The 26,343-nt window shown below is 39.0% G+C and overlaps 1 protein-coding gene across 1 annotated transcript in view; it reads right to left on the bottom strand.

Moving 5' to 3' along the window:
- F9 (coagulation factor IX) overlaps positions 1–26,343 on the bottom strand; it is a 51,244-nt gene that overhangs the window by 17,190 nt on the left and 7,711 nt on the right. Inside the window, exons 2-6 of the mRNA XM_055599660.1 lie at positions 26,179–26,342; positions 25,743–25,767; positions 18,475–18,588; positions 13,318–13,446; positions 10,219–10,451 (exon numbers count right to left, since the gene is read on the bottom strand). Of these exons, the coding sequence (XP_055455635.1) occupies positions 10,219–10,451; positions 13,318–13,446; positions 18,475–18,588; positions 25,743–25,767; positions 26,179–26,342 (665 nt within the window). The remainder of the gene's footprint in view (positions 1–10,218; positions 10,452–13,317; positions 13,447–18,474; positions 18,589–25,742; positions 25,768–26,178; position 26,343) is intronic.

A 26,343-nucleotide genomic window follows, 5' to 3' on the forward strand; every position in this document is an offset into this window, starting at 1 on the left:
ATGAAAGATATCATCCACCACGACCAAGTAGGCTTCATAGCAGGCATGCAAGGGTGGTTCAACATACGGAAATCCATCAATGTAATCCACCACATAAACAAACTGAAGGACCAAAACCACATGATCATCTCCTTAGATGCTAAAAAAGCATTTGACAAAGTCCAACACCCATTCATGTTTAATGTCTTGGAGAGATCAGGAATACAAGGCACATATCTAAACATAGTAAAGGCAATATACTGCAAGCCTATAGCCAACATCAAACTCAATGGAGAGAAACTTAAATCAATCCCACTGAAATCAGGGACAAGACAAGGCTGCCCACTCTCTCCCTACCTCTTCAACATAGAACTTGAAGTCCTAGCCAGAGCAATAAGACAACTAAAGGAGATCAAGGGGATACAAACTGGAAAGGAAGAGGTCAAAGTGTCACTATTCACAGATGATATGATAGTGTATATGAACGACCCCAAGAATTCAACCAGAGAACTCCTTCAGCTGATAAACACCTTCAGCAAAGTGGCAGGATACAAAATCAACTCAAAAAAATCAGAAGCCCTCCTGTATACCAAAGACAAAAGGGCCGAGAAAGAAATTAGGGAAACAACACCCTTCACAATAGCCACTAATAACATAAAGTACCTTGGAGTGACACTAACCAAGCAAGTGAATAACCTGTTTGAGAAAAACTTCAAGTCTCTGAAGAAAGAAATTGAAGAAGATCTCAGAAGATGGAAAGATCTCCCGTGCTCATGGATTGGTAGGATTAACATTGTGAAAATGGCCATTCTGCCAAAAGCAATCTACAGATTCAATGCAATTCCCATCAAAATACCAACTCAATTCTTTACAGACCTTGAAAAAAAGATTCTCAGCTTCATATGAAGAAACAAAAAACCCAGAATCTCCAAAACAATCCTGTACAACAACAGATCATCTGGAGGTATCTCCATCCCCGATCTCAAGTTGTACTACAGAGCAATAGTAATAAAAACTGCATGGTATTGGCATAAAAACAGAAAGGAGGATCAATGGAACCACATAGAAGACCCAGAAATAAACCCACACACCTATGAATACTCGATTTTTGACAAAGAAGCCAAAACCATTCAATGGAAAAAAGACAGCATCTTCAACAAATGGTGCTGGTCTAACTGGATGTCCACATGCAGAAAAATGAAAATAGATCTATATTTATCACCCTGCACAAAACTAAAGTCCAAGTGGATCAAAGACCTCAACATAAAACCAGATGCTCTAAATCTGTTAGAAGAAAAAGTGGGGAACAGCCTAGAACTCATTGGCACAGGAGACAACTTCCTGAACAGAACACCAACAGCACAGGCTCTAAGAGCAACAATCAATAAATGGGACCTCATGAAACTGAAAAGCTTCTGTAAAGCAAAGGACACTGTCATCAAAACAAAACGCCTGCCTACAGATTGGGAAAGAATCTTCACTAACCCTTTGTCTGACAGAGGACTAATATCGAGTATATACAAAGAACTAAAGAAGCTGAAAAGCAGCAAACCATGTAATCCTATTAAAAAATGGGGAACAGAGTTAAACAGAGAATTCTCGACAGAGGAATATCAAATGACAGAGAAACACTTAAAGAAATGCTCATCCTCATTAGCCATCAGGGAAATGCAAATCAAAACGACCCTGAGATATCACCTTACACCCATCAGAATGGCCAAAATGAAAAACTCAAGGGATAACGCATGCTGGAGAGGTTGTGGAGAAAGGGGAACCCTCCTCCACTGCTGGTGGGAATGTAAACTGATACAACCACTCTGGAAATCTATCTGGCGCTTTTTCAGACAATTAGGAATAGTGGTTCCTCAAGACCCAGCTATACCACTGCTAGGTATATACCCAAAGTTTGCTCAAGTACACAAAAGGGATATTTGCTCAACCATCTTTATAGCAGCTTTATTTGTAATAGCCAGAATCTGGAAACAACCCAGATGTACATCAACGGAGGAATGGGTACAGAAATTGTGGTATTTTTACACAATGGAATACTACTCAGCAATCAAAAAGGAGGAAATCTTGAAATTTGCAGGCAAATGGTGGGATCTAGAAAAGATCATCTTGAGTGAAATATCCCAGAAGGAGAAAGACAAACACGGTATATACTCACTTATATAGACCTATAAGATATGATAAACATAATGAAATCTATACACCTAAAAAAGATAGTAAAGAGAGCAGACATGGGGTAAGATTATCAATCCTCGTGTTGAAAGACAAAGGGGATGCGCATTGAACATTGACAGGAGTCTACTGAGCGCATTTGAATGACTCTAACTAGTAGTGTTTTCAAAGCAAAGACTCATGACCAAACCTTTGGCAGAGTACAGGGAATCATAAGAAAGAAGGGGAGTTAGTCTGATGAGGAAAGGATAGGAGCTCCACAAGGACCAAATATATCTGGGCACAGGGTCTTTTCTGAGACTGACATGCAACCAAAGACCATGTATGAATGTAACCTAGAACCTCTGCTCAGATGTAGCCTGTGGTAGCTCAGTAACCAATTGGTTTCCCATAGTGAGGGGAACAAGGACTATTTCTAACAGGAACTCAATGACTGGCTCTTTGGCCTCCCCACCCCCCAAGGGAGGAGCAGTCCTGTTAGGCCACAGAGGAGAGCTTTGCAGCCAGTCCTGAAGGTACCTGATAAAACAGGATCAGATGAATGGGGAGGAGGTTCCCCCTATCAGTGGACTTGGCAAGGGGCACGGTGGAGATGAGGGAGGGAAGGAGAGACTGGGAGGGAATGAGGGATCGGACACGGCTGGGATACAGAGTTAATAAAATGTAACTGATAAGAAAAAAAAATTAAAAAAAATAAATAAAAAATAAAAACAGGGAAATCTATAGTAGAGGAAACAGGATGGGAGCTTACTACAGAAGGTCCTCTGAAATTATTCACCCAACATTGGATCAAAACAGATGCTGAGACTCAGGGCCAAATTTGGTCAGAACACAGGAAGTCTCACTGAGGAAGAGAGGGGTAGGATTAGAGAGACATGGGATTAGGAACTCCACAAGGAGACCAGAAAAACTAAAAGATGTGAGCCCACAGGGTCTTGCAGAGATTGATGCACCAACAGAAGACCATGCATGGATAGGACCTAGACCCCCTGCTCAGATGTGACCAATTGGCAGTGCAGTCTTCATGTGGATCTCTTAGTGAGGGTAGCAGGGACTGTTTTTCTCATGAACTCAGTTGACTGCTTTCTGAGCACTTTCCCCTGATGAAGTAGCCTTGCCAGCTCAAGGAGGTATAAGATCCAAGCAGTCCTGATGAGACTTAAGCAGCTATGGGCAGATGGCAATAGTGGAGAACTCTTCCTTTCAGTGGACTAAGAGACTGGGAAGAGGGGAAGAGGGAGGGAATGTGGGACAGGGGGAGTTGAAGGAGGGGTCTTTCAGTGGTGATATGTAATAAATAAATTGTGAAGAAAAAATAAAAATTAAAAGAAAACAAGGAAATCATGAAATTTGCAAGCAAATGGTGGGACATAGAAAAGACCATCTTGAGTGAGGTAACCCAGAAGCAAGAAAGACACTCATGGTATATACTCACTAATAAGTGGTTATTAGACATACAATGTAGGGTAAAAATACTAAAATCTATAGTCCTAAAGAAGCTAAACAACAAGGAGGACCCTAGGGAAGATGCTTAATCCTCATCCAGAAGGGCAAATTTGATAGACAATGGATGCAGAAGAAGACAGGTAAAAAGACAGGACCACAGAGGGTCTCTGAAAGATTCTTCTGATCAAGGTATCAAAGCAGAAACTGAGACAGTTAGCCAAACTTTGGACAGAGTGCATGGAATTTTATGAAAGAAAGAGCTGGAGGGGATAGGATCTCCAAAAGGGTGTCCTGCATAGACTGATACCTCAACCAAGGATCTAAAATCCCTGCTCAGATGTAGTTCATAGACTCAGTCTCCAAATGGGTTCTGTAGTAAGGGGAGTAGGGGCTGTCTCTGGCATGAACTCAGTGGCAGGCTCTCTGATCACCTCCCCCTGGGGGTTGCAGCCTTGCCAGGCCACAGAGGAAGACAGTGCATCCAGTCCTGATGAGACCTGATAGGCTAAGTTCAAATATAAGGGGAGGAGGTCTTCCTCTATCAGTGACTAGGGGAGTGGCATGGGGAGAGAAGAGGGAGGGAGGATCTATTGGGAGGAGACAAGGGAGGGGTCCACAGCCAGGAAAATAAGTGAATAAATTGTAATAAATAATAAATAAAAAGAATATAAAAAGAAAAAAAGAGAAAAACATCAGGTATTTCTATAGGTCTACACAGACCTTAGTAGAAAGCACAAGTATTTGTATATGTTCAGAACTCTTGGACTAGCTGTGACTGTGGGAGAAAAACGGAATTAAAGCTTTGGACTGGCACTGTGCTGTTTCCTCCAATCTCTACTTTGGAGTTCTTGATGAAAGTGATCTCGTTATATAGGCATTAGCATTTGCCTTTCCCTCCCTTTAATGTTTTAATTATTCTTCCCTATATAGCTCCTTTGTTTTCTCTGTCAGTTAGATACAGTTTCTAAGAAAAGCGTGTTTCTGTTAATATGTGCATTTAACTCCCTTGTTTCCCCTCTCATTCCCTGAAATGCTCCCTCAGATTCCCTGCTTCTTTCCCAAGGAGCTCTGATTCCACTGTGGGAGAACATGAAGGAAAGACCTCTTTTGCCTGGCTTATACCTTTGACTTGGGTGGAGTTTGAGCCTGAACTGTTTAGCTCTGCAGCTTAGGACCCCTAGAGCTCCTAGGAAAGTGATCCTGCCCGCCTGTCCTGACAGGCCACTTAAGCTCTGGCCACTAGCTAGGCAAATGTAGTGGAAGCCCTGGAATAAGGTGAGAAAAGAGTGGACAGGCTCCTGAAATTCCCTAGCCTGTGCCCACGGATCTCTCACTTGGTGGATGGACACTCTCTGACTCAGTCTAAGTCTATGACTTTTGCTGTGTGTGTGTGTGTGTCTGTGTGAAGAGTTCTGCCAGTTGACAATTCTAAAACATTTGTTCAAATAAGTCTCTTGTCAAAGCTGCCCAGCCTAGCATTTGTGTCAGGGATTCAGAAAGGGATTTCTTAGTTGAGACCAGACTACCTGGCTACAACTTTTATCTGTGAGTCCACAAAGAAACAGATATTTCCCTTGTACCCATCTCCATGGCAAGATGTAAACACCTCACTTAAATCTTTGATCCATGTGTTTATGCGCCTGTGCATGCATGTGTGCATGCATGTGCGCATGCATGTGCCTGTGGGTTTATGTGTGTCTGTGTGTGTACTGAGACTTGAACCCAGGGCCATACTCATGGTAAGCAAGCACCCTACTAAGATAGCACCAGACTGAACATGTCTAGTTCATTCAAAGTGTTGCTGATTCCGGATGAAAGTAAATTCTTTGTTCTTTGTGGGATTTTTTCACTTCTGAGTGCTCACTTGTTCCTTACTCTCACTGACTTGTCCAAGAAAAGAATCAGTCCCGAATGGAAAGGCCTTTAGGAAGCATCAGCAATTTGAGACACTTTCCTAGGTGACAGTTGCAAATGGTGTTGCAGATTGCAGAAGCAAAGATTTAGTATGGTGGTCATTAAAAGCAATGTTTCTTACTCTCTCTCAGTGCCTTGGCCACAGCAGTGGGTGCAATCTTGTCTGTAACTAAGTCTAGCAATCCTAGGACCAGAGCGATAGCTCAAAGGTTAAGTGCACTGTTACTTTTGTAAAGGACTCAGGTTTGGTTCTCAGCATCCACATTGTGGCTCACATCTCTCACTCCAGTTCTAGGGAATCTGGATGTCCATGGAAACCAGGCACATATGTTGTATACAGACATCTATTCAAGGAAAACATTCATACATGTAAAGTAAATAAAATGATTAAAAAAGTATAGCATTATTATCTGACAGATTAACCATGTGTTAGATCTTCTCATTTCACAAATGAGAAGAGGCTGTGGTTGTCTTCACTTTTTGCTTCTTCTTTGTCTAAAAATGGCTTTCGTAAACCTAGTTTATCTCCTCTTTTTAAAGAGTGGTAATCTTTCTTGAGGAACTGGGCAGAGTTTGGTGTGGAGAGACCTTTCTTGGCTAGGTAGAAAAAAATGCAGAACTGACACAGGCTTTCTCTCTCTTTTTCTTTCCCTCTCTCAATCAAACCAAGAAACAGCTCAATGCCTGACTTTTGGGGAAAAAAAAAAACAACCTTGGCTATATACTTCAGTGGTAGAGTAGTGCTTTCCTAGCATAATGATGGGCCTGGGTTCAAGTGCCAACTCCCCCCCACCCCCGTGCGAACACACACACACACACACACACAGCTTGGGTGAGTTGTCTTTATCTTGGGTGAGGTGGAGTTGGGTTGAGTGAGCATAGGAAAACATCTGTCTTCTTTGTGGAGTTACAGGTAAAACCAGTCAGGTAGATTATTGGTGCAAGTAATCTTAATTCATATGAATGAAGTGGGGAGTAAATGTGCATGTACACATGCATTTGTCAGTGAGCATTTTCACTGATCTTAGCTAGACTTGACAGGAAAAAGGCAACAGGTCCAATAACAATAAGATTGCAGTGAGGAATGACCTGGAAAGATTTGAAATGATACATAGCATTGCTATCTTCTTCTTCATAGAGCTGCAGCCAACATCTAATAGTCTCTTCTACTTGAAAATAAAATCAAAGGTCTTCTAGAGCTCTGCAGGCATAAGGTTATTTTGTAATTTAAATGCTAATTTCTGTACCCCCCCCCAACATATCTGTTTGCAACCCATGTTCTGAGAACCTCCTGTTTCAATGCTGTGTAATCACTGCTCTCCCATTGTCACCTGATAGGCCAATAAAGCATTTTATAGTTAGTTGCTGAATAGGAGAGCGAATAGGGCTGGACTTCCTGTCAGCCAGGGGAGGAAGAGTTAGAAGAGGAAGTAGTAGATTCAGCCATGGGCAGATGTTCTGGATGACCAGGAGAGAAAACTCAGCAGGGAAGCTACAAAGTACAACTATTTCTGGGATGCATGCTAGGAGGATATCAGATTAGTTTAGACTCGGAACCTGTTACAGAGGGCCTCTGAAAGCCAGAAGAAAACAGGAAACAACCTTGAAACCTGCCACAGAGGGCCTCTGAAAGCTTCTGCAGTATAGACTGTCAAAGCAGATGCTGAGCCTGATGGCCAACTGATGGGTAGAGTGAATTGGAATTCTATGTAAGAAGTGGGAAATAGTAAGAGCTGGAGGGGACGGGAACTCCACAAGGAGAGCAACAGAACAAGATAATTTGAACACAGGGAACTTCCCAGAGACTCATACTCCAACCAAGGACTATTTGTGGAGATGACCTGGAACCCCTGCACAGGTGTAGCCCATAGCAGTTCAGTGTCCAAGTGGGTTACATAGTAATGGGAAGAGGGACTGCCTCTGACATAATCTGATTGGCCTGCTCGTTGATCACTTCCCCCTGAGGGGGGAGCAGCCTTATCAGGCCACAGTAGAGGACAATGCAGCCACTTTTGATGAGAACTGATAGACTAAGATCAGAAAGAAGAGGAGAACCTCCCCTATCAGTGGACTTGGGGAGTGGCATGCATGCAGAAAGGGGAGGGAGGTGGGATCGGGAGGGGAGGAGGGAGGGGCTTATGGGGGGATACAAAATGAATAAAGTGTAATTAATAAAAAATTAAAAAAGAATAGAGTAATAACTGCTTAGTTATTGTGTTCTGAAGCTTATTATTAAGTATAAAAGGGTCTCAATTATTATGTGATAGCCAGTTTAAGAGAGAAACTGAGAAACAAACACAGTTTTGTAAAAATAACCCTAACAGAGCTCTACAAAAACTCCTTCTATGAAATACTGTGGGAAATACAGATCATGTTACTAAACTGAGACCATATTTCTCCCTCCCATTTTAGTTCTGGCTTAACTGCTTTTTTTTTTTTTCAATTTTATTTAATAAGCAGAAATGCTAAGACCATAATATAAGAAGCTTGGGACTAAAAACATTCTACTTTTTTTTAAAAAAGAGGAAATTACATTCTTTGTCAATAAGTTCCTGGACAAAATTGCTTTGTGCCCCTCCAGCGTATGGACAATTATTGTTATACCATAAGATTTGTTGTTGTTAAGGCCACTGTAGTGGTTGAAATGAAAGCTGTCCTCTCCGTAGGCTCAGATATTTGAACGCTTGGTTCACAGCTAGTGGTGCTGTTTGGGGAGCTGGGGCAGTCTTTCTGGAGTAAGTACATCAGTAGCGTTTGCTTTGAGACATTGTAGCCTCACCCTACTTCCAGTTTTCTGGCTTAACTTCATGTTCCTGGTTGAAGATGTGATCTCCCAGCTTCCCACTCCTGCTGCCATGCCTCCCCACCATGATGGACTCTTATCCCTATTGAATCATAAACCAAAGTTAAGTTCCCCCTAACTTAAGTTGCTGATGGTCATGGTGCTTTGTCACAGCACCAGAAAAAATAACTAATGCAAATCATCTTATACATGGATGTTGGGGATATAAGGAATGAAAATATATGACCATACAAAAAATTAGAATTAGCTACACCGATGTTAAATAGAATGAAAATATTACAGTGTTAGTACTCAAGAGAGATTGTTTAAAGAAAGGTCACTGGAGAGGGTTAGTTTGACCAAGAATCGTGAAGAATAATGAAGACGTGGAGAGCAAAGGAAAGAACAATGAGGGATAAGGGAAGTAGTGCTAGAAAAGTACCTTTAAAGAGGCCAAGAGGGTGTATAAATGTATACACCATGTATTTTATTGTATACAAGTTTAGTATCTATATCACTTTCCTTTATCACCAAGTATATGCTTGATAGCTGTCATCAAGCTTACTATAAAATGGCAGAGTAGCAGACATTTTGAAGAATCCTGAGTACACCCATAGCTAGGATACATAGCCAGTTTCAGAAAGTTCTAGAGGTGTTAAATGGGAAATTTAGATGAAAACTTCTAACTGACCTTCTTAAATTGTAACTAATTTGATGATTGTAGTGCCCATATTCATAAAAGAAAATATTTTAGTGTGAAGAATCATGAAAGTCACTACTAAATTATGATTATGACCCTAGAAGTTTTAAACTAGACTGAACCAACAGAAATATATGTGATAATGACAATTTTCTCTTTATAACTGCTTTGTCCAGGACAATAGTCACCAATCACATGTGGTCATTATTCTCTGGAAGGATGGCAGAAGTGACAAAGGAACTGAATATTTTTATTCATTTTTAAACCAGTTCGTTGAAGTAGTGCTGGTTACCTTATTGGACAGCCCAACTTTATGTCAGGTCCAGCTTGGCACCTTGCCAAGGCAGGAGAAAGTAGCCTGTCTCTTCACAGATGGAATCACTTAGACTTTGATTATGTGTATAGCTCAGGCCTGGGATTTGCTCCCAATCTAATTCTTGGTTAGATTTTTTAAAACTGCGCACAGGTAATCCTGTATATGCATGTATATTCATGTGCCAAACACATCTGAAGAATTATATAGGTTGACTGTTATTTGGCATGTTGGATGCTGACTTCCTTGAGAACAGTGGGTTTTCAAACTCTAGTAGCTATCAGAGTAACCTGGAGGCCTTCTTTGAACCCACATTGCTGGGTTGTTCCCTCTAGTGGTTTGAATCCAGGGTGATAGGGGTTGAGTGTGAAACTATGTGACTAACAAATTCCTGGTCGTCTGGACATACTGACAGACTTGGGGGAAATGTGGCAGTAGATCAGGCCCCATGTGTTTACTCTAGGAAACTGGTTTTTACCTTAATCCTTTCTATGTGAGTCTTTACCTTAATCCTTTCTATGTGAGACTTTTTCCTTATTCCTATCAGTTTGTCTGGGCCTAGTGACTTTCTGACTCACTGTTTTCCCTAGGGGCTGAGGGTATATGGTGAGTCCCATTATGTGTTGTGTGTAACCCTCATTTACAGATATACCTATTGCTGACAAGTTGTTCATTTTGAATCCTACTGTGATTTTTGTTTAACAACAAATTCTTGTTGACATTGTCTGATAGCTGTCCCTGGACTTGTCTTTCACCAGATGCTTACAGATAGTGTGATGAAATTTATCTAAATACATCTCACAATCCCCACAGGTCTTTCTAATATCCTAGCCCTGTTCTTCATCTGGCTTGTATTTTGCCATCTGAGCTACAGCTTTTAGACACACTGTTAATATAGAGTACCTGCCAAGGGATTTGACCTGGTTTTGTGTTTTCTCCACCAACAATTCGAGTGAGGTCATCAAATGATTCAGGACTTTCAGTGACATTATCCTGAATGGCACTGTCAGTGATGTTATCCAGAATGAATTCAACTTCAGTAGAATTTTCATGCTCTATATCAGAAAAAATAGTCTCAGCGCGGGTGAGCTTCTTAGAACTGTATGCAACAGAAACTCTTCCACATGGAAATGGAACTATAAAAGTAGGGGGAAAAAAAGAGGAGAATATTCTGATGTTTCACAGTGGCAAATGGAAATGCATTACAAAAATTAAGAATAAGCCTCATTCATTGCTGTCACTTAGGGGAAGAAAGCTCATCAATGTTAAAAAAAACAAATATAGTTTCAAACTAAAAGGCTGACTCCATTATTTTCATGCAAAGTTTTTAAAACTTCCATGGGGAAAACATTTGGCTCTGGAGTCCATCATCTTTATGAAAATAAACTAGGTGTTCTAAAATCAAATTAGACTTTAAAAAAATCTAATTACTTTCTATCTAGGTTTTAAAAGTTTTACTTCAAAGTCCCCTTCCCCTGAACGGAAACCTAGAAGGGATGCTGTGTCACTTTCCTTTTAGGATAAAGTACAAGGGGATTCCACTACTTGCTATTAACAGATTATTTTTTGTAGACTATTAATGCACTAGAGGTTCCAATATGAAATTTTTGAAGGAGGACTTTGTGGTTCAATTACATGTTTGTCACAAATTTATAGAATAGGTTACTAATATGTTCACCAAATCCATATTTACTTGGATCTGACCATGTTCTCCCTACATTTGACTTATTTATCAACAAATTGTCTACGGATCTACCAGGGACCACCAAAATATTAATTTGTAGCCAAAGTCACCTCACACTTCATTTTCATGTTTTTGCTCTCCTCTTAGTTACATTCTGCATACCAGACATTTCTATAATAACCACCTATGGTTAAGTATCATGAAGGCAGCTTGCAGTTGAAAAAATAGGAAATTAGTTCAAAGGACGTATGCATAAATATACAAGATCAACACTGGTTTTAGAAAAGGAACTGTTATCTTTGAAAATACAGGACATGCTTCCTACAACTGGAAAGTTCATTATGTTTTTGTTACCTGGTTGTTACCTAGTTGTGGCTTGTTTCCTACACCTGGTTACAGTTTTTTTTCCCCCAGTTGTTTGTTACCTGGTTATGTTCTTTTTTGTATAAAAAACATGCCTTAGGAGCAGACCAACATAGTCTGGCTTCCGAGTCCAGATTATGGCCCTGGCTGTTCAGTTCCTGTTTAGTGTTCAATAACCCTCTGTTGAGTTAAAAAATAAAAAGACAGAACAGCTTATTTTAGGTTTGGCCTACTTATTCTGCTAAAACGAAAGTTACATCCGAAAACAACTCTTAATAGTTGGAGCTGCTTTTCATTTTTTTTCTCTCTTAGAACACTGAAAAGCTTATAAGGACTAAGCCTTTGTGCCAGCTGCCTTCATTGGAAGTTACTTTTTAATGGTAAGTATGCATAGATGAGCATGTGTGTGTGCGCGCGCACACACACACACACACAGACACACAGACACACAGACACATACTTGTACACACTTCTAAGGCAAGGAATGGATAAGGCAGTGTATGTGAAGAAGCAAGCAGAAGGTGAAGCATCACAAACTCTTCATTTCACTTACAGAAGATACACTCTTGTATTCTGGCCTTTCTTTAATTTCCTCTGCCTGGTACATTGCTGAGATAGGTATCAAATCCACAGTTACAGAGGAATGGTTCATCACTTAATCTACCAATTTAATAAAAGATCTGCCTTTGGGCATGCAAGAGCAACTATATCTGGCTTGCTTCAAAATTGTGCTTATTTTTTATTTGTAGGTATGCTATATGTGTGTGAGCACATGAATGTGTTGCTGTGACTACCCATGCTTACATGTGTGAAAGCCAGGGGTTGACATCAAGCATATTCATTTGTGTCTCTGATCTCCAAATGATGTTTTTTGAGTCTGGATCTCTCACTGAACCTGGAGTTCAGCATTTCTGGCTCGTCCTGTCTTCCCATTCAGTGCTGGGTTCATACTGCTTGGCTTTTGTGTATTGAGTATCTAAACTCAGGCCCTCATGCTTGTATTTGAAGTGCCTTATTTTCCTTCTTTTAGTCGTACAAAGCTTGTTTCCCTCTCCGAATAAAAACTGTTGCTTCAGAGGTGAACAATGAGTGTGGACACATTCTAAACAGAGCAATTAGCTGACAACATGGGGGAGGACTCACACAACTGTGAGACATTGCCTTGTGCTTTACTGTAAAGACTGTGGATCAGCCTAAGAGATCATAAGCAGTTGTTGGATCCAGTCTAACAGCATGTATAGAAAGTCAGTTTATGACTCCAGTCAGAAAATCTAATTTTCATAGATTGGAGTAGTTAGGTCCCAACAGACTTATGCCTAACATTTAGCATTTTTTTCCTAGAAACTTACTAGTCAGCCAAGTATTTATATGTCATTTACTGTATGGCAGGGTATTACTAATTTAATCACTGAATCTCAAATATTGTACCTAGATATCCATTTCTACATCCATTTCTTTGTGATATAGAAATATATTAAAAAAAAAACATCCAGAAAAGAATTCAGGTTGTACATAAATTATTCAATTTAAGTCTGAAATGTTGGTGCCATTTGGAAACTTAACTTGTTTGTTTCAAGCTACTAATTTTTTGTTCAATTTCAAAAGGTAGTAGATACAAGTATTAAAAGAAGGTAATTTGGGAGCTGAAGAGATATCTCAGTGGTTAAGAACACTGACTACTCTTTCAGAGGACCTGAATCTAAGTTATAACTGAAATTTTGGAGGCTTAGTGAACACCTACATGTTAGCTTACTAAGCCTCTGTAACTCCAATTCAAGGGGATCTGATACACTCTTCTTACTTCCACAAGTATTGCACACACACGAATACATACATGCAAACAAGACACTCATACACATACAATTTAAAAAAATCTTTAAAAGTCTAAAATAATGTCATTTAAAGGCGAAAGATTCTAATACAAATTTTCTTAAATAACATATTTAGATCTTGACCTGTTGGTTCACAGGACTTCTGGTCTTCTGCAAGTTGGTATCCTTCAGTGCAGGAACAAATTACCTTGTTATCAGCACCATTTTCACAAAACTGCTTGCACCTGCCATTTTTAATTTTACATGTTACATCTAAAAGAAAAAGAAAAAGAAAGCCTAATGGCTCATCTGACATTCATTTCAAAAAGCACATGAAACTTCTGGCTCATGTGTGGGTTAAACACAAATTGAAAGAATCTGGGAGCCTAGTGCTAAGAGTAGAAAATAAGGTAAAATAAGATTCTCAGTAAGGCATGAAGATGGTGTCAGCAATATTTTGTTTTTGTGTGCAACCAAATAATTGGATATTGTACTTTGACTAATCATGAACTACAACTAGAAACCTATTTATTGAAGTAAAACACGAATTCAGGAAAGTCAATAAAACTGTTCTGTGAAGTTTTCAAAGTAAATTCACCTGTTTAAATGAGAGCCAGTCCCTGACATTGTTAATGATGCTCTGCTATGCTTGACTATCATCTTTGAGGCTCCAGCCAGCAGCAGATCTAGACAGATGCTGGGACTTACAGCCAAGTGTGGGACAGAGCTCAGGAAGTCCTGTGGAAGTGTTGAGGAAAAGATAGAAGGGCCTTGAGGGGGACAGGTATCCCAGAAGAAGACCAACAGAGACAACTAATCCAGTCCCATGGAGACTTTCAGAGACTGAGGCATCAACCAAGGATCATGCATGGTCTGGACCTAGGCCCCTTGAACATATGTGGCCTATGGGCAGCTTGGTCTACATATGGAGTGTGTGGCGGGGTTGTTGTTTCTAACATGGACTCTTTTGCCTACTTTTGGATCACTTCTCCCTGGTAGCAATGCCTTGCCTGGCTTTAGGGAATGAGGATATGCTCAGTCCTGATGTGACTTGATGTGCTGGGGAGGGTTAAAATGGGGGGTGGGGGAGGTTCTCCTTTTCTGGAGGAAGGGGAAAAGGAAAGGAAAAGAAGGGGAAAGGAGAGGTGCTGGAAGGAGGGAAACCCTTGGGAGTTTTTGAAAAAAATGTTTTTTTTTTAAAAAAACACACAGGTTAATAAATAGGATGTTATCAATCCCTGCAAGTCCTGTAATGTTCTCTCCCAATCATTCTGCTCTTTCTCCGTTACAAAAGTTATCACTAACTAGGCTTCAAACATAGCTTAGATAATTCATGAACTTTTTGTAAAAAAACACATGTATTTTTTGTTTGGCAATTTATTTGTGAAATTCATCTATATGCTTTTGTATAGCAATAGTTCATTACATTGCTGTGTCCTAGTTCATTGTATTAATACATTTTCATCCATCTATTCTACTATTTGTTAAAAGTACTTGTGTGAACGTGTGTGTCTGTGTGTATCCACATAAGCCAGTGTGTGTGTAGAGTACTTGTACATATTTCTTTTATTATTAAGCATGAAATTTTTGCTCTGTTCTAAAACTTGTTTTCTATTTATTATGGTATAAATTTAATTGGTACTTGTTATTGTCTTCATATACAACATCTTTTCTGTATGTTTATTTTAGTTGTTTGAAGTTAATGTGATAAATAGTTCATAGTCCAGTAAACTGGGAGATGAAGAACCAACTTGAGATTTTCTTTTGGCTATTAATAATCCACTATGATCAAAAAAAGATGGCATCTGGTCTTTTGCATTTACTTAGTTTTTAGGACCTTTCCTCTCATGAGTGTGATAAAATCTCTGGCTCTTTTCTTGTTCCTAGCTATCATATTGTTGCCACAATGCAGCACTAAAATGTTCAGCCAAATCAAATACCACTTGAAGAAAATGTTCCATCAATATGAGGTTGTGATTAGTTAACAGAAGTGGGTGGTGATAACAAAGTAGTTGTGTCCAGGGCAAGTAGGAAGGGAATGAATAAGCTTGGTGTGATTTTCTATTCTGCTTCTGTATCCATGGCTAAGCAACCCGACCTCTCAGTCATTTTCTTATTTGCTATTGCCCTTTTTGGCCCAGCATGTTGCTGCAACTCCTGATCTCCAGGTTGGTTGGTGCATGTGGTGGGATGTATTGCTGTAGCATCAGCAGTCTTTTGCCTGCAGCCAGGAGGCTAAGGGCTCTATAAATAGAATGAGAGCACAGGAAATTTCAGGGGAGAGGTCAATAGAGCAGGACCTGAGAAGCAGAATGGAATTCATTAATCACTAGGTTGGGTGTAGGTTTTCCTTGGTCTCAAGGCTGGCCTTGATACCTAGAATATCTGTTGAAGAACTTTTAAAAGCTTTTGTTTTCTTCCTCTTCCTGATAGCCCTGGGTTGCCCACCAGAGCCTTAACAAAATTTTGTCTTGTCTAACAGTTTTGACAGAAAACATGTTATTCAGCTAAACTCAATAATTTTTCCATCCCCCAAATACATAGTAAATAAGATAATTGGATCTGTGGTGTGCTGAAAAACTAAAGAAATAAAAAACAACCCCCCAAAAAACACCAAATAAACAACAATAATAATAACACAACAAACTCTGAGAGAATGCTCTTGTGTTTGTAATTTTATCTTCCTAATTTATTTTTCTGCATTTTTTTGGAGGAATGGATGACTGACTCTTGCAGACCTTGATCTACCTAATAGACATTTGGATTTCTTCTGAAGCAGAAAAAATCCACTGATCTTTACTCTAGCCAAAGAGACCCAGTAGCCAGTTAATTCTTGTTTTTCTACCTAGAAAGCATGTTTCAAGTGTTTGCTCATTATTCCCTTAACTAAGAGCCAAGCAAAAATGAAAACAAAACTCACAGGAGTGGAAATCTTTCCTTTTCCAAGACAAGGTAATGCCTGGGCCTACAGACCTATACACTGCTGCCTCATGACATTTCAGGTTTGTGCTCAGTTCAGCTTGAAGCAAGAAGCTTAAATGGGAGTTTATATATGCTTTGTTTTTGCTCTCTCCTCTGGTGTCCAAGATAAAGAGCATTTTGACAAAATTCCCATTTTTTTTTTTCTGAACCAGCTGAGCTGAAAAGATTTTTTTTTAAAAAAAAAACTTTATCAAATTGGTTGGATCTGATCAATATACCCTTGAGAGTAAGTGTGGTGGTGGCTGCAGCACAGCTACAGAGCCCTGACCAAACATAAATGTGGAAAGCAAGGAGTACTGAGATGTTTCCAATTGTAGACTTAGCACTTTTTCTGTGTGGACCATAACCTCCCACATACAGTGCATCCTGTTACAGAATTCGGAGCTCATGTTCACATTCCTCGAGGGTTTTCTCTTCCTCCTTTTAAACTGTCTGTCTTTTAAAACAGGATAGAGAGCCGTCATGCTGGCTCATTGGTTAAGGGCATTTGCTGCTTTCTCAGATGAACCAAGTTCAGTTCCGAAAGCCCATGTGGAGGCTCACAGACAGTTTTTACTGCACTTCAAGAGGACCCTCTGCCATCTTCTGGCCTCTATGGGCATTGCATGCACATGGTACACAGATATACATGCAGACAAAGCATCTTTAAACATAAAATAAAATTTAAATCTTAAACTAGATGGAGACTTACATTTTTTTAAATTAAAATTTATTTTATTATATTTTGAATGTGTATGGGTATGTTTTGCCTGCATGTAAGTTTGTGCACCATGTACATGTTTGGTGCCTGCAGATGCCAAAACAGAGGTTTGGATCCCCAGAACTGTAGTTACAGATAGCTGTGAGCCGGTATGTAGATTCCAGGAACTAAACCTTGGTCCTCTGGAAGAGCAGCTAATGCTTATAACTGATGAGCCAACTTCTCAGCCCAACCTTTATGTTTGCAATTGGCATCTACTATACTGTAAACTTCAATCATAGCAAAGACTGGGTTATTCATTTCCTTTACTCCAGAGGCTTCATTGTTTGAGCCAATAATGAGTGACTACTTAAAGTATTCATTTAGTTATATATCTGGAATATGAGGACCAATTTTCACTACGTCTGAATTTTAAATTATAATCTTTCAGAGCAAATGACACTTTAAAGATGTTGAATCTATAAACATACCCACAAGAGTGGTAACTCAAGCAGTGGTTTAGTGCTATAGCAGAAATTCTAAGCAAATGGAAGTCCAGCCTGAGTATATTAGTTCACCCACTTGCATTCATTCTTTCTTTTAAAATTCCTTTGTCCTTTCAACTTTTCTTTTTATTCTGAGATCTTTCAGATCTCAAAGGAAGATGATCAATGAACTTCCCCTTGGTACCAAACAATATTACAGGGACTTTTATCCCCTTTCTCAACAGGACAAGTGCAGCTGCTGCCTTTCATTTCGTTTTGTGCCTTGTTCTTCTGTCAGAGAGATGGCTATATTGCCTTAATAGTGTCCCACTTCTTTTCTACTCTTTATCCTTAGCCAAGTAGCCTGTGGTGTTAAATTCTTTCCCTTAGATTGCATCTCTATTCTTACAGAGTTTCAGAGTGGAGAATCTTTTCTTGGTACCACGTGCTTTTCTCAGTCACACTGTCAGCAATACTACATCCAGAGGCAGTAATCAAGTAGGTAAAGGACTTTGGGGTTTACAGCTCAAGTAGTCAAAAATCTCAAAAAAGAAATATTCTAGCCTACAAGAAGAAAAGGTAAACAAACACCTTACATTTTCAAACTACTTTTTTTTCTTCTGTTACTCTTTGGTAGAATCAACATGTTGAATTGAGGAACAACCTCTGATTTTTACAACCAATTTAACTTATAAAATGCTTTGTCCATTTGGAAGAGTTCCTATTACATAGGGGCCGGTCATGCCCAGTTCTAAAGTTATTCATTTTCTTTGCCTGGACCAACAGTGACTCAGTTACAACTTCAAATCATTTTATGAGTGTAGTTTTCTCAGAGTTTTGAGTACAGTGCAGCTGAAGTTCTCTTCTTGACTCAACCATTTATACTTCTGATCTTTGAGCTGAAGTCTTCTCATGTTCATAAAATGGGGGTAATAATGGTACTGAGCACATATGACTTTATTAAGGATTAATAAGTAAAGGGGATGGAACCACTCAATACCCGCTTGAATTCATATTCTGAAAATGCACTATAGAGAAAGTGAGTGCTTTGAAAGTGTGTTTTCAGAGAAATGTATGATATACACATATTACATTTCCTGTTTCATCTAGTTTAAAAGGAAACTTTGAACCATGAATTATAAAAAGTTTACTTACCTAATTCACAGTTTCTTCCTTCAAATCCAACTGGGCACCAACATTCATAGGAATTAATATCATCCTTGCATTTCCCACCATTTAAACAAGGATCTGATTCACACTGATCTCCATCTTTAAGACAGGTTAAAAAATTGAATTATCAGATAAATTGCATAGAATACCCAGCCCTAGCCTGAATAGATTTTTGAGGGTAGAATTCTGATTTTAGGATCAGAGAAGAACTACTGAGCTGCAAGCAAGCTTCATATAGGCAAGTGATGGACCTCTTCTCCCAAGATTCTAAAAGCCACTGAAGCAAAGGCTTTCAGGCTAAATGCCGTCCTGGAAAATTGTACACAGAGAGGTATACATACACAATATATACAATCCGAGGGAAGAGGGAAGATGCGTTTGTATAGAAATTACTATTTCAGCAGACAATGGGAAAGACTGGCAGTGATTCTTCATGGAATGGGAACAGGAACATAAATAAAATTAAATTGAACCACTTCAACAAATACTATTTATATTTCATATGATGACATTATTGCAGGTTTTGCAGAGCAAGCTGTGCTAGATAATAAAGGTGTTTCTACTCCTGGGCTGAAACTGGCAACCCAGGCAAAGTATCTACTTCCTTGTTTTGCCTTTTATTTCTTACCTATCATATGAAGTAAGGCTCTGTGACAACAGGAAAGGTGCTAGAAGCTTAAGGATAGTTTTCTGCCTACCAGTTATGTTCCAAGTAGCGTCATGTTCAGTACATCATTAGAAACTGAAAAGCACTATTGGATGTGCTTAGGAATACATTTGCTATTTCCATTCAATGTTTTCTGAAGTTTTTACATTTATAGAGTCTTTGAAGACTCTGATAGTAGAATAAAAACAAACAAACAAAAATAACAGGAAGAAAGAATAAGCAAGAGGAGGAGGATCAAGAACAGAAGGAAAGCTTTAAATCTGGTTTCTTAGTATTTGGTCCTCATTTATACTACTAAGAAAGCTTCAAGGGAATAAGATGAATCCAACCAGAAGGAGAGAACTTTGTATTTTGAGCTATAGAAAAACTGCTACCTATGTCTGCAAGACCTCACATATGAGAAAGAAAATTATGAGATAAAATGGTATCAAAAATGAAATAGAGAAAAATGAGAAGAACCAAAGATAAATTTCATTATTAGTCATACTTTATAGCCAAACTCTTTTACATATATCCATGGAAGCATTTGTCCAGGTTCTGTTGACTAAGGGACTAGGATCCTTTTTCAGAAATAAACTCTCTGGAGAATTGGATTGCTGTAAATATTAGACCTTGCACTCTCTGCCCCTTGATCCAATGTGCTTTTGCACAGATATTGCAATTTGTTCCAATTCTATGAAAACAAAATACATTATCTCTGGTTTATTATTATTGATGTTCAGACCTGGTCTAAAAATGAGATACATTTGTACTTTCTATTATAGACCAATGAATCTGAATTATTTAGGATGTTTCAGTGAAAGAGTCTGGGCTTGCAGCCAGCCACATAGGAAACTCATTTGCTGAGACATATTTTCAAACTGAGTGTCATTTCATTTTGCATTTGGGTTCCTTTCTGAGTGTACAATAGGCCAGGAGAAAACCATAGTTGGTTGAGGTCAGAGACAACATGAGACAAGACAGTGCAAAGTAAGATTCTCTTTTAAGACTACTAGGTCCTGGAGCTGGAGAGGGAACTCAATGATTAAGAGCATTTGTTGTCCTTGCAGAGGATCTGGGTTCAGTTCCCAACACCAACATGGTTGTTTATTACAGTCCATAACTACAGTTTCAGGGGATTTGACATCCTTTTCCTTGTCTCCACAGTAACCAGGCACACATGTGGTGCACAGACACACATGCAGACAAAATACTTATACACATAAAATGAAAAGAAATAAACCCTTAACAAAAACAACAGACTACTAGGTTTTTATTTAATGAATAATAACATTTGTGTTTCAAGATCATGAGCTGTTGTGGTTAAAGAAAACGGTTGGCAAGAAGAGAACTAGGGTTTTCTTCCAGGTCTTGTGATTCCTCAGCTGGGTGATCCAAGGCAAATCCCTTACCCCTTCTAAGCCTGTTTCCTTCTCTGTGGAACAGAATTCCTATTGCTTTACCCATAGGACTATGAGAGTTAAATGTGATAGGCATTCTATAAACTGTTTCTGTGAATTGTACTCAAAGGTGACTGATAGATGATAGCTCAGTCTGGCTCTTTTTATGATGAAGTAGTGGCAGAAAATGACACAGCAGTGAGGAGCCTGAGCCCAGGCTACTTCTGAGTAATACAGGCTAATTTTGTGATAGGTAGTAATCTTAACTACATATGAAAACAAGCATGGGCTTTGTTCCTTTTTTGTTCTTGGTTGTGTTGTTTTAGGGTTTGGTAGTGTGTGTGTGTGTGTGTGTGTGTGTGTGTGTGTGTGTGTACATGTGTGTATGTTGAAGTCAACTCTGCGTGTGTTTTTGCACTTCCTCATTACCTTGTTTTCTGAACTTGGAGAGAAAAACGAACCATTACATTTTTTTTTTCTCACAGAATTTGATTAGGGTAAGCTGGCTAGCCAGCAAGCCACAGAGATTTCTTTTGGTCTCTACCTCTTCAGTGTAGGGATTATAGGCAAGCACTACCCACACTTAGTTTTTATTTTTTTAGCATTTGTTTTATTTCTATTATTTTTTGTATTTTACCATTTTTTACTACATTTTGATTAAAATATGATTCCAACACTTTTCCCCTTTCCTTTGTATACTCCAAACCTTCTCAAACCCCTCCTTCCAACTCTTTCCATGATCCCCACTCTCAAATTGACAATCTCTTTTTCTTTGGTTATTATTGTTATATAAACATACATCAAAAATATTTAACTACAATCTACTGGGCCACTCTTTGTTTTTTGTTTTCATATGGATTCAGGGGCTAAAGTCATGGATGTTAGAAGAGAATCAACTACTGACACTTTTCTAGATGAGAATAATTCCTAACTACATTATAAATCTTATCCTTATACACACATGTAAATGCCACTTTTTATTAGATAACCAATTTGGAGACTGATATTTGGAGAGATAATTCATTCTCTCTCTCTTCCCTTCTCTTTGCCCCTCTTAGCTCCAGCCCCAGCTCCAGCCCAGTCCCAGAAGCATACTTAGAAGTTGAGTAATGACTTTCTAGGTCAGCTAAATTCAATTTTTTATTATACCTTGATTACAAATACCCATGAAATACCCCTTATCAAAGAAGCTTCTTTGTACAGAAAATGGAGACCATCATAGAAAACACCATTGGACACAATGAAGAGAACAACAGATCATGGGGAGCCTAGTTCCAGTAAATACATTTGTGTCACAGTTCTTTGATATATGGCTCAGTGAGCATCAAGGAAGAGGGGGCAGAAAGATTCTAAGAGCTAAAAACACCAGAAAGTCTGCTGTGAAACAATCTCCCTTAGAGCCGGCTGCACGAACAAGATCTGAACAATGGCGATATCGTTGGTAATGTTAGTGTGGAAGGAAGAAAATCTGAGTCTCACCCCTAGACAAAAAAAAAAAAAAATACAGATAACTGCTAAGAAAGAAGGGAGATGGGAGGGAGGGAGAGGGTGAGGGAGAGGGAGAGAAAGAGAGAAAGAGAGGAAGACAGAAAATTACCTCTTCAAGGATTAGCCTCCAAATTGGTTATCTAATACAAAGTGGTGAATGGGTTATGAGGATTAAACTAAGGTTTTCATCTGTGTTGGCTAAACCTTCTTATTGTTTGTTTGTTAATTTGACATAAGCCAGTGTCATTTTGGAAGAAAGAACCTCAACTGAGAAAATGCCTTAATCAAATTAGCTTGTAGACAGATATGTGAGGCATTTCCATGATTAATGATTGATGTGTGAGGGCCTAGATCCCTGTGGCTGATGCTAACCAAAGGTTGTGTAAAACTGGTTGAACAAGCCACTAAGTAGCACTCCTCCATGGTTCCTCTCATTGCTCCTTTTACCCTGCCCTGAGTTCTGTCAATGTGATCAGTAAGTGAAAACAAATAAACATTTCCTTCCCAAGTGGCTTTTGGTTCTGTGTTTATTAAGGCGACAGAAATCATCAAACTAATGGAGATACTTTTATCCAACCTCCTCGTTTATATTTAAAAATAAACTACAAACTTCAAAGTTTTATCTTCAGACAAAACAGTTTGCATAAAGTTTAAGACTTGGCAGCATTCATCATTAAAAATAAGGAAATCCAGGGAGAACCTCTTTTCTTTCACAACTTAATGGAAAATGAAGAAACAAGAGTCAATTAAGAAGGTATGAGAATTTCTAGAATTTCCTTTTCCTCCAGAAAAGAAATTTTGAAAAATAAAATTGGATCTCAAGAATAGTTCATTTACTCTGTTCATGCAGATAGTGTGAACAAAGTCAACCTGTGAGACTTCTCTCAAAATCCTGCTTTTGGATTTGAATTGTTTGAGATTTGTATTTGTAGACAAAAATTGTAATTGTACAAAGATAAAATGTAAACAATGAAATTGGTTGTTAAAGCATTACATTTCTTCGTGCCTCCATTGCAGATGCTGTTATAGGTGTGAGGGACCCATCAACAGGTGAAGCAACTGAGTCCTGCTGAAATGAAGCTTGCAGTCGATTAGGGAGAGACAAATGAACAGTAAGTTGTTGGGAAAAATGCTACAGGTTGAATATCCACAATCTGAAAGCTCAAATTCCAAATCACTCCAAAATCTAAAAATTTTGGGGTACTAATATAATGCTGAAAAAGAAAAAATTCCATGCTGTGAAATCGTTACATAAACAAAACTATTAAAATTATTGTATGACATGATCTTCAGGCTACATGCTTTAAATTATATTAAGATATTCATGTAAACATATATATGTATATATAAAAAATTCTGCATTTAGAGTTGGGTCCCATGCCAAAGAAATCTCATTACATATATGCAAATAATGCTTACAAAAAAGCCACAATTTAAAGCACTTTTGGTTGCAAGCATATTAGATAAGAGATGCCCAATGTGTAGTTTATAAAACAGAGCAGCAACTTGCAAATCAAATCAAGTCTGAAATTATCTCACACTGTCAAAATGGCTAAGATCAAAATCTCAAGTGACAGCACATGCTGACTAGGGTGTGGAAAAGGGGAACATTTCTCCATTGTTGGTGGGAGTATAAACTTGTAAAACTACTTTGGAAATCAATCTGGTCCTTCCTTAGAAAATTGGGAATAACTTTTCCTCAAGACCTAGCTATACCTCTCCTGGGTATATACCCAAAAGATGCTGTGCCATATAACAAGGACACTTTCTTAATTATGTTCATAGAAGCTTTACTCATAATAGCCAGAATCTGGGAACAACTTAGATGTCCCTCAACCAAAGAATGGATACAGAAATTTTGGCACATTTATACAACAAAATATTACTCAGCTATTAAGAACAAAGAAATCATAAAATTTGCAGGCAAATATATGGAACTCGAAAAGATCATCTTGAGTGATTTAACCCAGACCCAGAAATACACATATGGTGCGTATTCACTTATAAGTAGATTTTGACCATATCGTACAAGATGAACATACTATGAGTCACAGACCCAAAGAAGATAAGTAGTAAGGAGGATCTATAGGAGGATGCATAAGTTTCACTGGAAGGGGAGATAGACTAGATAGAGGTAATGGTTGAAGATAGGGAACAAGGTAGGAGAGGGAGCACACAGAGTTAAGAGGGTGGAGATCAGACCCGAAGAGGGCAAGGACATGAGGACAGAAGCCCTGTAGAGAAAAGCGAAACTGAGGGTGGGGAAATTTCTGACAAGCTGTAAGACCTATGTTAGGGCAGGCTCCTGGGAGGATATGAGGGGGATTCAAGCATTCCTAGTAGCAGAGAGACTGAAGAAGACATCCTCTAACTAGACTAGTCTTTTAATAAAGGGTGGGGAGCACCAACCAACCCACAAAATCTTTGACCCAAAATTTACCCTGGCTGTGAGATGTACAGGGATAAAGATAGAAAAGATAGAACAGAGACTGATGAAATGCCCAACCAAAGCCTAGCCCAACCAAAGACCCAACCTTTTAGAGAGTGCCAACCCCTGACACTATAAAGGATACTCTGCTAAGCATGCAAACAGGAGCCTGTCAGAGTTGTCCTCTGAGAGGCTCTCCCCAGGAGCATCTCAAAGCAGATGCTGACACTCACAGCCAAACATTGGTTGATGAATAGGGTCTCTTGGAGAATAGTTGGAGGAAAGAGAAAAAGACCCAGAAGTGAGAGGAGCGCCATACGAAAAAACTACAGAGCCAACTAACCAGGGCCCAGAGGGGTTTGATGAGACAGAAGCAACAACCAATGACCATGTATGAACAGGATTTAGGCCCCCTACAAAGATGTAGCAGATGGGCAGCTTAGGCTTCAAGTGGATCCTCTAGTAAGGGAAATGGAGACTGCATCAGACACAGACTCACTTCTTAGTTTTTATATTACTTTCCCTGGCTGGACTTCCTTGACAGGCAATGGAAGAATAAGACAAGTTTAGTCCTGATGCAACTTGGTGAACTGGGGTGGATGGGAAATGGAGCTTCCATTTTCTAATGAAAAGGGGAGAGGTGAAGGGGGAGGAAGAGAGAGGGTTGGGCTGGGAGGGGAGGAGGGAAGGGACTACAAGGATGTAAAGTGAATAAAATAAACTAGAAAAAACAAACGAAACCAAACAAACAACAGGACAGAGTATAACACAATTGTCTAAAATGGTAGAGTTACCAGGGAGCAGGTTGGAATGTTACTACTTCAGCAAGGGAGGACTCCCTGAGTTTGGGGAATTTGGGAAAAGTCCCTGAGTAAGTTAAGGAAGTGAGCCTAGCAGAAGCTGGGAAGAGTTGGCTAATGAGAACAACCAGATAATACCTCTAACATGGGAACAATATTAGGGTGTATAGTGAACCCCTTTGTGGAATGAGGACAGTAGTAGTAGAGGTGGTCAGGAGAACAACAGAAAGGGATGGTATGTCAAGACATGGAGGGCATTGGAGACCATCTCAGTGATGAGGATTTAACATAGTAAACATTGCCAATCATCATCTCTGATTCCACTAGTGACAGCAAACTTTCATTTAGCTCTAAGATGCAATTGTTTTGCTTTCTTTCTGTATTTGAAGTTTGTTACTGATACTGTACAACCTTTCTTTAGATATAGAAAAAAATCCCCACAAATCTCAAATGTTTCATATAACAGCTAGGAAATAAAATGAATTACTTACCAACATACTGCTTCCAAAATTCAGTCTGTAAGAAAAAGAGGAAAGCTTAATGGTAGTCTTTCAAGTGTTTGATGTGAATTCCTTTTCTTTGATAACATTGGTGATACAACATGTACTGATATTTTAAGATTTCAAATACAAGTTTCTTTCCTTTTAAAATTGATTTAAAAATGCTTTTCATTTTGCTTTATGTGTACGGGTGTTCTATCTGCTTGCATACATGCACCATTTGTATGCAGTAGTCAAAGAGGTCAGAAGAGGGTGTTGGATCTTCTAGATGCTTGGAATTGATTTGAACCTGTGTCTTCTGGAATAACAGCCAGTGCTTTTAAATACTGAACATCTCTCTAGTCCCATTCTTTTTTTTTTTTTAAATTAAGGCTTTCCACCTTTTGCTCTGGGACATATTGTTCTGGTATAATGTCGGTATACTCACGGTTTTTTCAGTGTTTTCAAAAACTTCTCTTGCTTCTTCAAAACTACATCTTTCTTCCATACACTCTCTCTCAAGGTTTCCTTGGACAAACTCTTCCAGTTTTCCTGAATTATATCTCTTTGGACGGATAAGAATTTTGGAGGCATTTTCACGATCAAGGAAAAC

The sequence above is a fragment of the Psammomys obesus genome, unplaced genomic scaffold (genome assembly GCF_907164565.1).
Source record: "Psammomys obesus unplaced genomic scaffold, mPsaObe1.curated_primary_1811, whole genome shotgun sequence".
In the NCBI taxonomy this organism is placed as follows: Eukaryota; Metazoa; Chordata; class Mammalia; order Rodentia; family Muridae; genus Psammomys; species Psammomys obesus.